General features: G+C 45.3%; 2 protein-coding genes across 8 annotated transcripts in view; one reads left to right on the top strand and one right to left on the bottom strand.

The window, feature by feature from the left end:
* AQP1 (aquaporin 1 (Colton blood group)) overlaps positions 1–6,578 on the bottom strand; it is a 28,554-nt gene extending 21,976 nt beyond the window's left edge. The window contains exons 1-2 of one of the 3 annotated variants that reach the window (XM_043541633.1): positions 6,240–6,578; positions 4,921–5,227 (exon numbers count right to left, since the gene is read on the bottom strand). In XM_043541633.1, the coding sequence (XP_043397568.1) occupies positions 4,921–5,227; positions 6,240–6,427 (495 nt within the window). In that variant the 5' untranslated portion in view covers positions 6,428–6,578. Of the gene's footprint in view, positions 1–4,872; positions 5,473–6,239 lie in introns of those variants that run through there. The other 2 variants (XM_037891190.2, XM_027828863.3) reach the window with 2 other exon arrangements.
* Positions 5,504–14,358, top strand: part of LOC119565433 — a 48,064-nt gene continuing 39,209 nt past the window's right edge. For 4 of the 5 annotated variants that reach the window (XR_005224122.2, XR_005224120.2, XR_005224119.2 and 1 more), the window contains exon 1: positions 5,564–5,738. Coding sequence is in view for 1 of the 5 variants with exons in the window: in XM_037891193.2 (XP_037747121.1) it covers positions 5,504–5,738 (235 nt within the window). In the remaining 4 variants the exon portion in view is untranslated. Of the gene's footprint in view, positions 5,739–14,358 lie in introns of all 5 variants that reach the window. The other variant, XM_037891193.2, reaches the window with a different exon arrangement.

The raw sequence follows: 14,358 nt of genomic DNA, 5'->3' as shown, positions 1-14,358 counted from the left end.
ATCAGTGGAACACAGCCTACTTGACTATGGGTGTGGCAGAGGGACTATCCATTAGAGAGAAAGTCCAAAGCACACTCGAGGAACAACGTGCAGTGAAACCCATACAAAAGGACACCTTTATTAGTGTGATCTTCTTGGACACTGCTCCAAAATATCTCCGAATATACTGAATCCAATTGCGTTCTGGCTTTGTTAGAAAGACATCTCCTCTATGTAACCAATTTCTGTCAGTCCACTGCATGCTCCCTTAAAACAGAGCTGATTGTATATATTGTTCTTGTTTTTCCTCCTCTGTCTAGATTAATCTCCTCTAGTACTCATATTTATTTTCCTTGCTTTAAATTCTTTCATTTAATTTAAGGCAGAATTATCACTAGTTTTCCAAACTTGAAGAAAGGTCTTTTAGAACAAGCAAGGAGCTTGCTTGCTAAGCTTCGCAGTGGGGTTCTCAGCAGCTTTAGTAAGTATACAAAGCCACAGAAAGTGCAGTAAATTATGAATTCATGAAGCAGTGCATACATTTTTCACAATCTTATAATTTCAGCCATAGGAAAAATTGACTTAAAATTGGCATAACATATTTTACTGCAATCTGATAGAAGTGTTGAGATAATCATTGATGGGCAGCAAATATCTTTGCTACAGCAGTTATCTGACCACATATCAGTTGCCTCTTGCCTGCTTTTCATTAACTTAAGCAGGTTGTTGACCATTAGTAGTCTGTTTAGCGTAAGTAAATGACACGTTAACAATCCATAGCTTACAGATCTGTCTCAAACATAGAATAGTCAGCTACATTCAAAAGCCAAGGTTTTGTGTCTTGGATTTACTCTGCTCTTACAGTTCTGCCATGTGGAAACTAGTTTGGGGTGAGAAGCTGAAATTATCAAAAAAAAGGGTGCAAGTTGATGGAAAGAGATGCTTCCTCTGAGCTGCAAACAGATACCTTTCCTGTGTTAACACTGTGCTAAAGACTGACAAGGGAGGGCCAGATTTTTAGAATTGCACATACCCGGCTTGTCTCTTACTGTCCCTCAGCACTAGTGTCTGATTCAAAGCCTGCTGAACGAAATAAATGTATTTCCCTTCATGGCAGTGGCTTTTGGATCAGGCCCTTTTAATGTGGTCATCTTAGTGTAACACTGACAGGCCCCAGTCATCGGCGGGCAGGACTGAACCTGGGACTTCTAGAGTTAAATGCATGAGCCTCAAGCCATATGGCTCTTAGCTAAGGCTGGAGAGCAAACTCATTAATCTCCTAGTGGTCTCAGTGCCATTAGAGGGGACAGAACACCAGACCCAGCAGGTGTGTGGGTTACATTAGCACCGTAGAGTCCCTAAAAGGAAACCCTTTAAAGGAGTTCAATACCTTTCCCTGCTCCCTCCCTCCACCCTCTTTCTCTGCACCCTTGCATCTCTCTTGGTGTGTTTTGTTATAACTGCTGTCATTTTGCTCAGTTTGCTTGCATTTCTTTTTATCTGTTTGGTTTGCTGTTGATAGGCAGAGAGGGTCACTATTACCACGATGCACACATGCAGGTCTGAGACGGCATATCCACAGCAGGTGGTCTATTCACTCACCCTTGTCACGTGCAAAGGTGCTTGCACTTTTTGGGGGGGGGGGGTCATGAAAACTGAGAAAATTTGACCCTAATAAACTCTGATGATGTTACAACAGAAACCACTCCTCTAGGAACCGTAGCCCAGTCTAAAAGCCCCTTCTTTTTTTTCCCCACACATTCAGAGTCATGTACCCTCTCATTCCCACTGAAAGCACAAGCAGCTGAAGCTGTTGGCAATAATATAAGTTCTATCCCTTCCCTATTGTACTCTAGTTAAAGCGGGCAGCACTGTGCAAAGGCAGATCTACATTGTTTCTGCTTATCTTCTGTTTAAGGGCGGATCCAGCCTGCTCTGAGGCTTGACCTGTGCGTTTTTTTCCCATGTGACCTATCGTGACAGGTTCTGAAAAACCCTTCTTGTCAGGGCAGCTGCTGTGCTGTTTTCCCCGGCACCGAACTTAGCCACCCAGCCAATCTGGACTGGCCAGTGGGAAGCAAATAAACTTGTTTTCCTCTCTATTTCTCTCAAAGGGAAAACAACAGCTGCTGCTCTCCCCATCTCCAGGGAGATTCCCCCACCGAGACTCCAGCCAGAACGTTTAGCACTGAATGAAAAATCATTTCTTCTGAATATTTGACAAAGAAGACCATTGATACCCACACTCACGATGTCACCTTAGAGAGCTACATTAACTGCATGATAAGGGTGCTGACCAGTGTCCTGGACAAATTCCAACTTAGGGATATGGTCACACACGGCGCTGGAGCCATAAAATACCATGGTTTTCCCCTGCAGGGTTCTCTCTTCCCCTAAAAGCACAAATTCCATTGAATTCCACTGAGTTGCTGTAAAGACTCAGAGGCTTCCTTCCTGCAGATCAGGTGGAATTTTTAAGGCTCCTGGGGTAAAATCGAGTCCCACTGAAGCCAATGGCAAAATTACCACTGATTCCACCCCTACACTTTGCATATGCAATTAGATTTAGTACATACATTGGCTGGCTGGGAGGGCAATGGGGTAAAATATTGGCTCATCTGGGGAAAAAATAGTCCCTGATTTTGTGGTATAGTGCCTAAAGGCTGAGGCCACATGCCCAAGTGGAGGGAACATTTTCTCTCAAGAGATGGTTCTTTCCCTCTCAGAGCCAGCCTGTATTTGCTTTATTATCCCTGTAGGCTTTTCTCCCTGCCTTCTTGTCATTCCAGCCCTATCTTCCCAGTCTTGCCCCCTGCCTCCCAGACTCTTCTCTTTGGGGCCCCCAGCTCCCAGCTCGTGCAGTGTAACTTATAACTTAGGGGGTAGTCCAAGAAACAAAAGGGGGTTTGTCTGGTGTCATGTATCCACCAAACAAAAGTCCAGGTTCAGGGCTCTTGGATTTAGGGTGAACCAGTGCACGAGGGTTTCATGGCTGGCCAGCGTGCAGACGGGGAAATCCAAATGCTAACACTCTGGGAAACAGACCACCCGCATTTAATGGCAGCTGGCCGCTAGGTATTTGCAGGAAACCTCTTTGGTTACATCATGTCCCATGTGCTTCTCTCCTGCATGGTCTAGTTCCCTCCAACACTGGTTTCAGAGGGAAAGCGTACATACCGTTTTTAGACCCTGATCCAAAGCCTATTGAAGTCAATGGAAAGATGCTCATTGATTCCCATGGGCTTTGTGTCAGGCCCATAATTATCATCAAAATTTGGAAGCTGAGTGGATAGATGGATCATCAAATCCTCTGTATCCACAGATTCCGGAGAGGTAAACAAGCAACTAATATTGCAATAAGAAAAGGAGTAATTTTGCAGATACAGACTAATACGGCTGCTACTCTGAAACCTAATATTGCAATGGAGCATGAAGACCAATGACACCCACTTGTTTCTCTGGAGTAACTTATTAAATACCAACTTTTACTATATTTTTCATAATTTCATTTAATTGCCTGTAGACACCACCGCATGTTAAACCACAACACATTATTTGTTCATTTAATACTCTTTGACTTGTTCTGTTTGTTTTCTCTCGCCCATAAAGGGCTTACCTGTAGCAAAAGACACATTCTGATCAAAACCTTCTCTTGCAAATATGCCCCGTGAACTAAACTGGGTGCTGAATATTAATGTCACAAACTGCCACCTTAAATTCTTTATATGGGAGGGAACATCCAGAAGATTTGAAATAAGTGCACTGTACAGAATCAGATGGAGTAACTAGCCATAAGGGAAATCCCAGTTTTAATATTCCTGTAGGTAACACTAACAAGGTGTTTGTGGCTATGTGACTGACATTGAAAATAGGCTCATTCTAAGCCAAACAAATGCTTAAAGATATGTGGATCCATTTAGTTGCCACTCTGGTCAAATGCCAGTGTTTTAAGGAGGAACAGCTTCACTGAAATGATTGGAGCAGCTTTATTGAAATTAGTGTCCACAGTCACACAGCCACAAACATCTGGCTGTAAAAGTATTGAAACCAGGGCTCCTATTATAGACAGTTGCCTCACCTCCTCTTGGACAGAGCAATGCAGAATTCAACATTTCCATAAGTGTATTTCTAAACAAACAAAAACACAAGAAGTGGCAACTGTAACTCGGTGTCAGAGAGCAATTCGGCTCTCAGGGTAATGCAACATGTACATTTCATTGTAGATTTTTGACAACAGGATTTGCTTTGCTACAGATCTCGCTCCCTCCTCCCCCCCCCCCCCCCATCTTTTTCTCTTTTTCTCTCTGTGTTTAGTTAGGTACCTATGTTCTTAGCCTCCATCCTGGGGTTATCTGAGCCCCTAATTAGGTAGCCTATACAGAGTAACCTGAAAAAAATAAAAATATATATTCGTCTATGCACATTAAATGGCATCACCAGAAAAGATATGTAGATTGAGATTTTCAAAGTCTGCTAAGGTATTTGGATACCCAATTGCCAATACTTTTTATGGGAATTGGGCATCTAAATCCTTTAGGCAACTTTGAATATCTCTTGCTTGACGTACAAAAGCAAACACAAACATAATGTGATTCCAGTAACCACCAACATACGACCTTGTTTCAGGAAAAAGAGGACCTTCTCTTTGAACTCTGTCTTATAGAGGATGGTTTGTATATCTGTAAGCTTACAGTAGTAGCTGTACTAGCAAGTGACAGCATGAGCCCTAAAAACTTTATCCCATGGCAATTGAAGTCAAGGCAAAGGCTCCCATTGACTTCAGTGGGCTTTGGATGAAGCCCTATTTTAAACACAGTGTCTTGCATTATGACTGGCTGCCTCAAACAATCCCCAGACACCAGATTGCCCTCCTCAGTAGGTTAGTGATCTTACATTAAAACTTCTGCTTGAAAGTGGGAAAGAAAAAGTTATCAGCTTTACCGCATTGAGCCCAAGGGAGTTGTTTGGAAGAGATGAAGTGACTCCAGAAAGAATCGCCGTGGCTACCACTGCTCCTAGGCACTGGGCAACGATGTACATGAAAGCCTTCAAGACGCTGATCTGACAGCTCAGCAGAAGACCCAGGGTCACCGCTGGGTTCAGGTGGGCACCACTGATGTGACCCACACTTTGTGCCATGGTTGCAATCGCGATCCCAAAAGCCAGCGAGACCTTCACATTGTCTTGAGTGGCTGTGGCTGTCTTGTTGCCGACTACAGGAAAATTGTAGCCCAGTGCTGTGCCGATGCTGATAAAAATAAAGAGGCTCATGGCTAAGAATTCAGCCACTACTGCCCTCCAAAACATTTTCTTTTTGAATTCACTAGCCATCTTTTCTCTCTTTCTCTCTCTCTCCCTCCCTTCCCCTGCTTGATATTTCTCTTTTGAGATCGGAGGAGAAAGCTGAAGAAAAAACAGAGTTCTTGGATTATTTATAGGGCTTTGGGTGGTCTGTAGGAGGAAAGGGGTGTTACACAAAAGGAGGAAAGAACATCTACATAGATTGATGTAAGGCACTACATGCATGCCAAAGTTTTTCTTCTCTTTTTTTTTTCCCCCCTCACTTCCCCTCCCCTCGGAGACTCTGATCTCTGCTGCCATTTTTAAGAGGCTTTTTAAAATCCTTATAAAAGAGTGCTTCGGGGTGCCTCAGGAGTTTTACCATCACTTGGTTACCCTCTATGTGGTAATTCAGCATGCAAGTTGGGCTGCAAGGTTTTACAGGATTTCTCTCTCTTTGGACTCAACCAAAAAACAAGGTATCTGTGCAGGCTTGTATTTTAATCGGTCTCAATTTCAGCAGAGGCTGGCTGTGACAACTGAAAGTGGGTAAATTAAACTGACAGCTAAAAGTGCACTCCAGAGACTGTAAAGATCACATTGTATTTCATTTTAAACCAGGCAGGCAGTGTCAATTTTGCTATCCCAGTGTCAATCTAAAATTATTGAAGTAATTTGGAGGCTTTATACAGGTGTAATTATGATCAGAAACAATTCAATTGCAGAGAATGGAGTTATTCCGTTTTTTATTGGTGTAACTGAGATCAGAATCTGGCATTTTGTGTGTGTGTGTGTGTGTGTGTGTGTGCTGCACTTGTCACTTATGTGCTTGTAATATATATATATATATATATATTTTACAAATAACCTATATTCTATGCACCCATATTATGTCCTTGTAAGGACTGTTAGGGTCTCTCAAATCTTCCCCGGTTGACACACCTATTAGCAGTAAATAAGCCACTCTGGGGTCTACTTACCCAAGTCCTGCAGAGAAAGTAGTGTACACACTTTTTTTTTTAACCCTCCTCTTCCAGAGGGCAGCTGTCCTTGCTGTCCCCGGGAGACTGACTTCTGCTGCAGATAAACAGTACTGGCCAGAGAGGGAGACGAAAACAGTGTGCTTTATTTTGCATACAAAATTAATCTTCCAGTGATGCCAAAACATCTTTAAATGCAAAAGGTCTAAGAGCCTGGGCTGTTACCGCTTTAAGACCCGTGTAATTCCATTGGTTTAACTCCCTGAGCTGTCAGATCTCTGTGCACTTGAAAGTCTGGCAATTCACTGTTCTCTAAGTCAAAGTCTCTTCATTTTTCAAATACTGGCTTCAAAGTTTTCCTGTGAGTTGATTCTGATTCAGGGGGTGGGGAAACAGTTCTTAGAGCATAAACAAATTTAAAACCAACCTAATTGTTTTTCTTCTTCTTAAAAAAGAAGAAAAAAAGCTTACTATGAATATGTATTACTGTAAATTTCTAATGTGTACCTACAGTCCCTTTGAGACTTTTAAACTGGTATAGCACACACTATGTGTATGAAAAAAAAAAAGAAAAATAAACCCACCACTGACAGATACACACACAGATAAAGTTATACAGTCAAGGAGATTTTGTATAAAGAACTTTTAAATCTTATTTAATGTAAAATGCTGACTTTCTAAAAAATCAAAATCCAGATGCTAAGCTGTTTGCAATCTATTGCACTGTGGTTGCATACCTTCTGTTCAGCAGATGTGCTTGGTTTTCTTTATGACCAGCTTTATTCATAGTGTTATATAACATGCCTATACTCCATACCTGCATCAATGAAACAAAAAAACAACAGTATAGAAAAAATTACAAAGTAATCCTTCATGTTATCTTTCTGATTGCAGTAAGGGTTAATCTGACCCACAAACAAAACAGAACCAAATTAAGTCACCCACGTGCAACAAGGGCATTACAGTACAGAAAATAAATTCAGCACTAGCTACAGTTTAAACAATAGACTCTCTCATGTACAGCATCTTTCTCACAAACTGCTTTCCAAACCAATTTAAAGTTAGATAAGGCATTTAGAGTTATTGCCTCGTTGTTTCCATGAGCTCCCCCTCTGTCCACTTGCATCCACCTGTCTCTTGTCTTTTATTTCAATTGTAAGCCAGGGATTGGCAACCTTTGCCACGCGACCTGTCAGGGTAAGCCCCCTGGTGGGCTGGGCCGATTTGTTTACCTGCCGCGTCCACAGGTTCGGCCGATCGCAGCTCCCACTGGCCGCCGTTTGCCGCTCCAGGCCAACGGGGGCTGTGGGAAGCAGCGTGGGCCGAGGGATGTGCTGGCCGCTGCTTCCCGCAGCCCCCATTGGCCTGGAACGGCGAACCGTGGCCAGTGGGAGTCGTGATCAGCCGAACCTGTGGACGCAGCAGGTGGCCCGGCCCGCCAGGGGGCTTACCCTGGTGGGCTGCATGCCAAAGGTTGCCGGTCCTTGTTGTAAGCTCTTTGGGCCTGTTTTTGTTCTGTGTTTGTACAATGCCTAGCACTGTGGGGATCTATCCCAGTGCAAACAAACAAATCAATAATACAGAGTGAGAGTACAAAAACTGGTAGCAGTAGAAGAAAGAATTTACGAGATACAGGCATGGGAAGAAATCTGTATTTTCATATGATACCTCTGGAATATTATGCTATACCATTCAAATGATCCTGTGATGCTATCTTATCTACCTCAAATCCCACATGCATAAAAGTCATAGTATTTAAGGCCAGATGGGACCAGCACATCAGCCTGGCTTCCTGTATACAACAGGCCACTAAACCTCACCCACCACCCCTGCAGTGAACCCAACAACCTGAATTAGATCAAAGTATTACAGCCCTCAAAAGACTAAAATATTGGGTGCCACAAATAGAGAACAGAAAGCACTGTGGTGTACCAGTGCCCAAGGCCCCTGCAGTGGCAGGGAATTGATTTGCTGAGATATACCCAGATCCTAGCAAGCAACCCCACGTCTCACGCTAAATGATTAATGTATTACGGTGTTAAAGCACACTAGGGAACCTTCAGTGCACACCAGCAGGGTCTACGCAGACCAATTAATGTGCACCATGTTAATATGGTTTAGAAATCACAGTCCATAGAACACATTACTGCTCCAAGCGAACAAACCCTCAGAAAACAAATTAGTTCATTTGCTTCATATCATCCCTGATATGCCTAATTGCTCAGATTTCCCTACCATTTGAATGAGAAACGTGATACTGGGCTCTCATTTAAAATGTGTTTTCGTCTGTCAACAAAGCGAACCTTGCATCTTTGGGAATTTTCCACTTATGTGAAGGAAGTGTAAAAGTCAAAGCCGGGGTGGGGGGAGGAATGCACACTGTCCCGGAGGCCCAGGTGATCAGTGTAAAAAGGCACACTTCGTTCAGCAAGCTACCGTTACTCTTTACAAGGAGTAGAGCGATCCCGTGACTTTACCAGCCAAACATTTTCAGGGATGTCATGGTGTGGCTGGCCCTTCAGTGGCATGTTTAGCGCACCTCCCCAGATGGAGATGGAGGTGGAGAAAATGAGCAATATCAGGACAGCTCATGTGGCTTCATCAGGCCTCCAGGACATAGATAAGAGGATCGTAGAGAGTCAGAGAGAGAAAAGGGAGATACCAGATAGGAAGCCCTGGGTGTTGCTGCTTGATAGAGAGCAAAGCTGCTAGCGGAAAGCCTCAAGAGGGACAAGATTAAGGAACCCTACAGCCAGGGTTGTGGCTTGGAGTCCTCAAGTTTCCTTGTGAACTTTGTTAATAAACTTAGACCCCACGTGCTAAGCCTCCCCGGTGCAGCTGCTGACGACCCACCTGGGCTGTGGTGGCCCCACCTGCACTCTGCCTCTTCCCCTCCCTGCTCGGCCCCTTTCCCGATGCCCCCACCACCTGCCACTGCCTGGTGAGTCCCTCCTCTCCTCCACTCCATGCCCCCATCTCCAGATGTCCCTGCCACTCATCACATCCCTCCTCTCTTCCACCCTCCTCCCCGTGAGACTCCCCCGCCCCCTGCCATGTCCCTCCTCACCCCCCTACCCCTGTGACGGAGCGGGGTCGAGGAGAGGAGGGATTCAGTGAGCAGCGGTGGGGGGGCTGAGCGGGGAGGGGGCTGAGCAGGGGAGAGGGTGGGGCTGCGGCAGAGCGGGGGCAGGGCCTGGGGCGGAGCAGGAGTGGAGTGTGGGCAGGGCCATGAGCGGAAGAGGTGGGACAGGGAACTAGCCTCCCCCAGGGGAAGTTTCACCCGCCGCCTATGCTAGACCCCAAGAAGGGGTGTTTCTTGACAAATTAAAGCCTATGTTTAAATTATATTGGGGAGCTCATGGGGGAGAAACTGAGGCAGTGGTTTGCCCCCGAGCCAGACCTGATAGGTGGTGCTGCTATAGTGGGTAACTGGCAATTGCTCTGGTGATTTTACTACACACAGTGTTAGAGCCACTGACAACTCCTCCCCTCTGCCCAAAGTCAGTGGCAGCAAAGTTGGGCCTTCAGTGTGGGAGTTCACTGTCTGCTTTTTATTATAAATCCAAGCTGTGCTTTGGAACAGGTGCTTTGGCCCAGATTCTGCTCTCAGTTACACCAGTGTTTAGCAAGAGTAAATCCAGTGTTAATCCAGATTTACGCCACTGGGACTGAAATCAGGTTGCTGGCCTTTTCTTGGCTTCAGCTTGCTTTCTAGTGAGCAGGGATCCCTCTCCTACTTGTTAAGATAGCAGGTATATGCAGTAAGTCCATTTATAAATGCCCAGCAAGTTCTGCATAAGAGAGGTCTGCAGGCCTTTATTGTTATATTATTACACACAGAAAGCCTAACTTTTCCTATTCCTCCTTCTTCATGCTACTTGGGTGCCAGCAAAGAGGGTATTTAGAGCTCAGGAGAGACAGTTGCCCTGATGCCACTTCTGGTGCCACAAGGGCCCATGACTGCCAAGAAGAACAATTTCAGGGACCTGCTCAGCTCCTGAAGCCCCAGGATGAAGCAGATCTGGTACACAGAGACTGTTCTAAGTATTTAGCTGCCAAACTCCAACGAGTCTCTACTGAACATATGCAAACTGATTTTTCAAAGGCTTGTAGCTTGGCCAAATTTGGGTGGTTTTTCACAGGGATGCCAAAAAAGGCTATCAGTGAATTAGTGTGATTTTCCCTGCCCTCCCCCCCACTGCCAAATGTCAAGTCACTGCCTCAAAGCCTGGAGGCGCAAGGGCGTCTCTATAAAACAGCTGTAAGGCTTTTTTTAAAGATAGGCAACGTGACATATTTTCCCCTAGTCTTGTTTTTGGAAATGGTTTAAAAAAAAAAAAAAATTCAGCCCGTGGCAGACACCCAGCATGGAGCATTTCAGCCCCAGTGGTTAAGTTGGCAAAGTCTGAGAATGCGGTATTATGCTGGAGAGCATTGAGCAACCTTAAACGTAGGTAGTGCTAAGAGCTCAACTTATAATAATTATTATTTTGTTAGCGTTGGCACTGGCTGGTGCTACATATGATGGCAAAGACGACATGGTCCCTGCCTCAGTGAGCTTACAGTCATAGTGGGAAAACAACAGAGGACAGAGGCAGCCTAGAGTTTCCCAGTGTGCACCATTGGTAGTGGTTTTTGTGGTGTGAACACCTGGACAGAGAACACCAGCATATAGGCCTCTGGACAGTCATTTCCACACTCAACTGTTTCTGAGTAATAAAAAACAGACCTGAAGAAGGACCAAATTCTTTGTGAGCATAAGGGGGTGAAACTCCACTGAAGCTGACAGAGCTGAGCACATTTACACCAGGGGAGAATTTGGGCCCATAAGTGCCCAGAATGATTGTATAATAGATTGCATCTCATGAGGCATCTGATGGACATCAAGCCAAATTCACCGGGGAAGAATAGCTGAGACTTTAGTTCTGGTTTGCTTTTCAGGTTGTATCTCTGCAGTTCTGGGAATATGGTCACAGTGTCCATCCCGGTGAAATATAAAATACAGTAGGACACAATAACACTGGAGAATTTCTTACTCCAAAATGTCTTCTCATGACTAGCCTGAGGTAGCCACAGGAATCCGGATGGGGTCCTTAAAGGAAGAGACTTTGGGGAGAAATATTGACCACTGGAACAAGGTTCACCATCGTGGCTGCCCACCCCACCATCTCCTGTGACCCCAAGCCTTCATCATTCTAATTGTGAAAAGGTGCCCTGATTACACTGGGCCAGAGAGCAGCAGCTAAAAGCAATGCCCTAAACAACCCAACGCTGGTACAAGTTTGCCAAATCTCAGAGTGGCTGATAAGACCATGCGTTGTGCTGTGGTTCTCCGGCAATGAGGTTGCAAGTGCAAGTTGCATTTTCTATCTTTGCTGGTCTTTTTTTTCCCCTTTTGTGTGTATGTTTGTCTTCAAGGAAACGGGATCAGACTTTAACAAGAGCAGCAAGGACAGCTCCAGCCCATCTTAAGTAACTTCTTTTCTTTTCCCCAAAAAGGACAGGTACTACTGTCTTTGGCACTACATAAATGACTGTCAAACAAGGATGATTTTCCTTCTAAAAACTCTCTCCAGCTAAAGGGAAGTTGTTAAAATGAAAGCCTTATCTTATGCTTTAAATTTCAAATGCTTTAATTGTTTTCCCTTCTTTTCTGTATCTTTCCTACAAGGTTATAAAGGAATTTTAAAGGTGTGTTTGCCAGGGTACTAAGCATGCAGAAGTGTCTGTATATCAAACCCCAAACCTTGTTTGAATCTGTTTAATGTTTGACAGTGATTGGGTTATGTTAACATCTTTGACTCTTTAGATCCATTTACTCCATCTAAATTAATATACCAGGGCCCATTCTTCAGCAGGCGTTAATCAGCATAGCTCCACTCAGGATAATGGAGTTATGCCTTTTACACCAGCTACAGATTTGGCCCTGTATCTTTAGGTAGAGTAATGGCACATTTCAATGACTCTTAAACTAGGTTTTTGTACACACCTGTGATTTGAAAGATTGGTCAAATCTTGTCATGTTTCCCCGGGCACTGGGGGAACTGGGGAGGGGAGGTAAGGGGTGAGGGGAAGTGGTAACAAAAGTGAGCCAGCATTGCACCTTCCAGATGTGACAAAGGCATATTTTGAGATTGGGCGTTGGTTGCTGTCTTGTGGGTATGTGCTGTTGCCTGGTTTCCTGGCAACTGCGTGTCAATAGCAAGCACTATGCTTAGCCGCAGGATTAACCACGACATGCACGCACATACGTGCATGCACACACACACACAAATGCACATACATACACACACACACCTGTTACACTGTGTGGACCTGATTGTTCCATCAGTTGCACAAGCAAGGACGAATGCAGCCAAAGCTGCTTGTATTTGAACAAAGACAGGGCAGATACATCAAAATCCTTCAGCCTGTGATCATTGCAAGATGCAGGCTGAGCTTCACACTGGCTGCACTCCCTTGCAGCGTGCAGAGCCACACCAAAACGGGGCATGGCCCTTTGCCAAAAGTCCTACACCCTCTGATTTCCTCAAATGGTGCCTGTGTGCAAGGGTGCAGTGAGGGCTCAGATGCCCTGGCGATGAATGTATTAGAACAGATTTGATTAGATTAGAGTAAAACAAGCATCTTGCAATGCAGAGCTGCATGCAGCTGTGTGGCTCCAGGTAAAACATCTGCATAGGGGCTTTGTGCAGGGGATGCAAGTCCCAGATCCCCAGTAGCACATTCTGTAAGGACAGATGGCAGGGAAATGTGGTGATCTTCAAGGGAAAGGGCAGCTTGAGAAGGGAAAACAAAGAGTGTGGTGTAACGATAAGGACAAGAGACCTGCAGTGTGGTTAGCGTTACTTTGGGGCAGAGGTCAGAGTGGAACTAAAAAGGCGGTGCTACTATCCCAAGCTCCACCCACAAAATAAACTCCACCTACCTCTCCACACCGCTCATCATGGATGGTGCAAATGGCTGAAATATGACCACACATGCTCTCTGGACTTCTTTGGCTCTGAAAACATGCATGGGGGTCTGAATACACACATGGGCTCGCCTCGGCTCCTCAAGCTATAGGGCTCATATGCCCAGTTGGGCTCCTTGAGCTCGGTTCCCCCAGGGGTGTTCAGATGTCCAGCTTGGTTCTACTGAGCTCCTTAAGTGTGTCTCTGTCTTGACTGGGGCGGGTGGGGAGCAAAAAGTGGCAGTTCACTCATAAGCACAAAATGAGCTGTCCCTCAGAGCAGGGGCTGGACGTCTTCATGACACCACCTCCTCCCCTCTCCTTTCCGATGTGCTTCAAAGGGCAGTGAAATGGTGGAAACCATGTGTACATTTAAAGTATTGTGATTGGGCCTCTGAGCTAGCCCTCGCTGAGATGAATGAGGTGTGTTGCACCTCTCAGAGCTATTGTTTCAGGGTTCCGCAAAAGCAGGCAGACATCGCTGGTATCGGTTACATTTGGTTCATGTCTTCAGGGCCATCCCCACAGCCAGGCGAGGTGGAGACTGACTTTTTGTTTGTGTGTTTTTCAGTGAAAGCTTAGCTACTGTAGAGCAAGAAGGCAGCATGAACGAGGTGATGGTGTACTGCACCTGTGCTTACCGGCTGAATCTGAGCCCTGCTTTTGGGGCACTGAGATACCACTCTGTTAGGCTGTATGGACAATGTATTCTTTGTTATTTATGATGTCTATTAAAATGGAAGTCCCAACCAAGAGCAAGCTCCGTCATACTAGAAGCTGTAAAAAGGCGTAGTCAGAGACAGAGCTTGGCCGAAAGAGCTTGCATTCTCAATGGACAAGACAGACAAAGGGTGGGAGATTTTGATCTGATTTTGCAAACTGGGAACTGAGGCACAGAGAGGCACACCAAGTGTCACCCAGTGAGTATGTAGCAGAGCTGGGAACTGAGCCCAGCCCCATTGAGTCCTAGTTCAGTGCTATCCTTCTCCAGGCAGAGGTTAAAGGGACGGTCATGGCACAGTCATCACACAGCACCACACATGCCATGTGCTCCTGGGGACCACTTCCATGCCCTACTGCAGCCTGTGCCCAGTCACGCTGTCCCACGTTCCGCAGGTCTCCGAGTGCTCTGCTGCCTTGTCGCGCTGTCTATGCAGGAGGCATAAC

The sequence above is a fragment of the Chelonia mydas genome, chromosome 2 (assembly GCF_015237465.2).
Source record: "Chelonia mydas isolate rCheMyd1 chromosome 2, rCheMyd1.pri.v2, whole genome shotgun sequence".
Taxonomy (NCBI): Eukaryota; Metazoa; Chordata; order Testudines; family Cheloniidae; genus Chelonia; species Chelonia mydas.
This window is presented reverse-complemented; position numbering and strand designations above follow the sequence as displayed.